Raw genomic sequence first — 298 nt, 5'->3', positions numbered from 1 at the left:
CCCCTCCACGCATGTCCCTGCGAACACCAGCAGCTTGTGCTGCGACACGTCCGTGATCAGGTTGCGCAGCTGAGAACGACGAGGGGGACATGAGGACACCCCTGCGCTCCATCCCACGTCCCCTACCCCGAAAAGCCCTCAGCTGTGCCACCCCCACCCCAGCTCACCTCATCGCAGAGGGATTTGTCGGAAGGGTTGAGCAGCACCAAGGTCTCCAGCACATCCCCACGGTGGTGGAGGGTCCGCTGACCTGCGGGGAGGAGAAAGGGCTGACACCACCCCCCACCCCAAAACCCGG

At 64.8% G+C, this 298-nt stretch overlaps 1 protein-coding gene across 1 annotated transcript in view; it reads right to left on the bottom strand.

Annotated features, from left to right (window-relative positions):
• Positions 1–250, bottom strand: part of MAP1S (microtubule-associated protein 1S) — a gene marked incomplete at both ends in the record, with an annotated part of 2,447 nt that extends 2,197 nt beyond the window's left edge. The window contains 2 exons of the mRNA XM_010194073.1: positions 10–69; positions 168–250. Of these exons, the coding sequence (XP_010192375.1) occupies positions 10–69; positions 168–250 (143 nt within the window). The remainder of the gene's footprint in view (positions 1–9; positions 70–167) is intronic.
• Between the last annotated feature and the right edge of the window lie 48 nt (positions 251–298).

The sequence above is a fragment of the Mesitornis unicolor genome, unplaced genomic scaffold (genome assembly GCF_000695765.1).
Source record: "Mesitornis unicolor isolate BGI_N332 unplaced genomic scaffold, ASM69576v1 scaffold34831, whole genome shotgun sequence".
In the NCBI taxonomy this organism is placed as follows: Eukaryota; Metazoa; Chordata; class Aves; order Mesitornithiformes; family Mesitornithidae; genus Mesitornis; species Mesitornis unicolor.
Note: the sequence above shows the minus strand (reverse complement) of the source record. Positions and strands in the feature narration are given on the sequence as shown.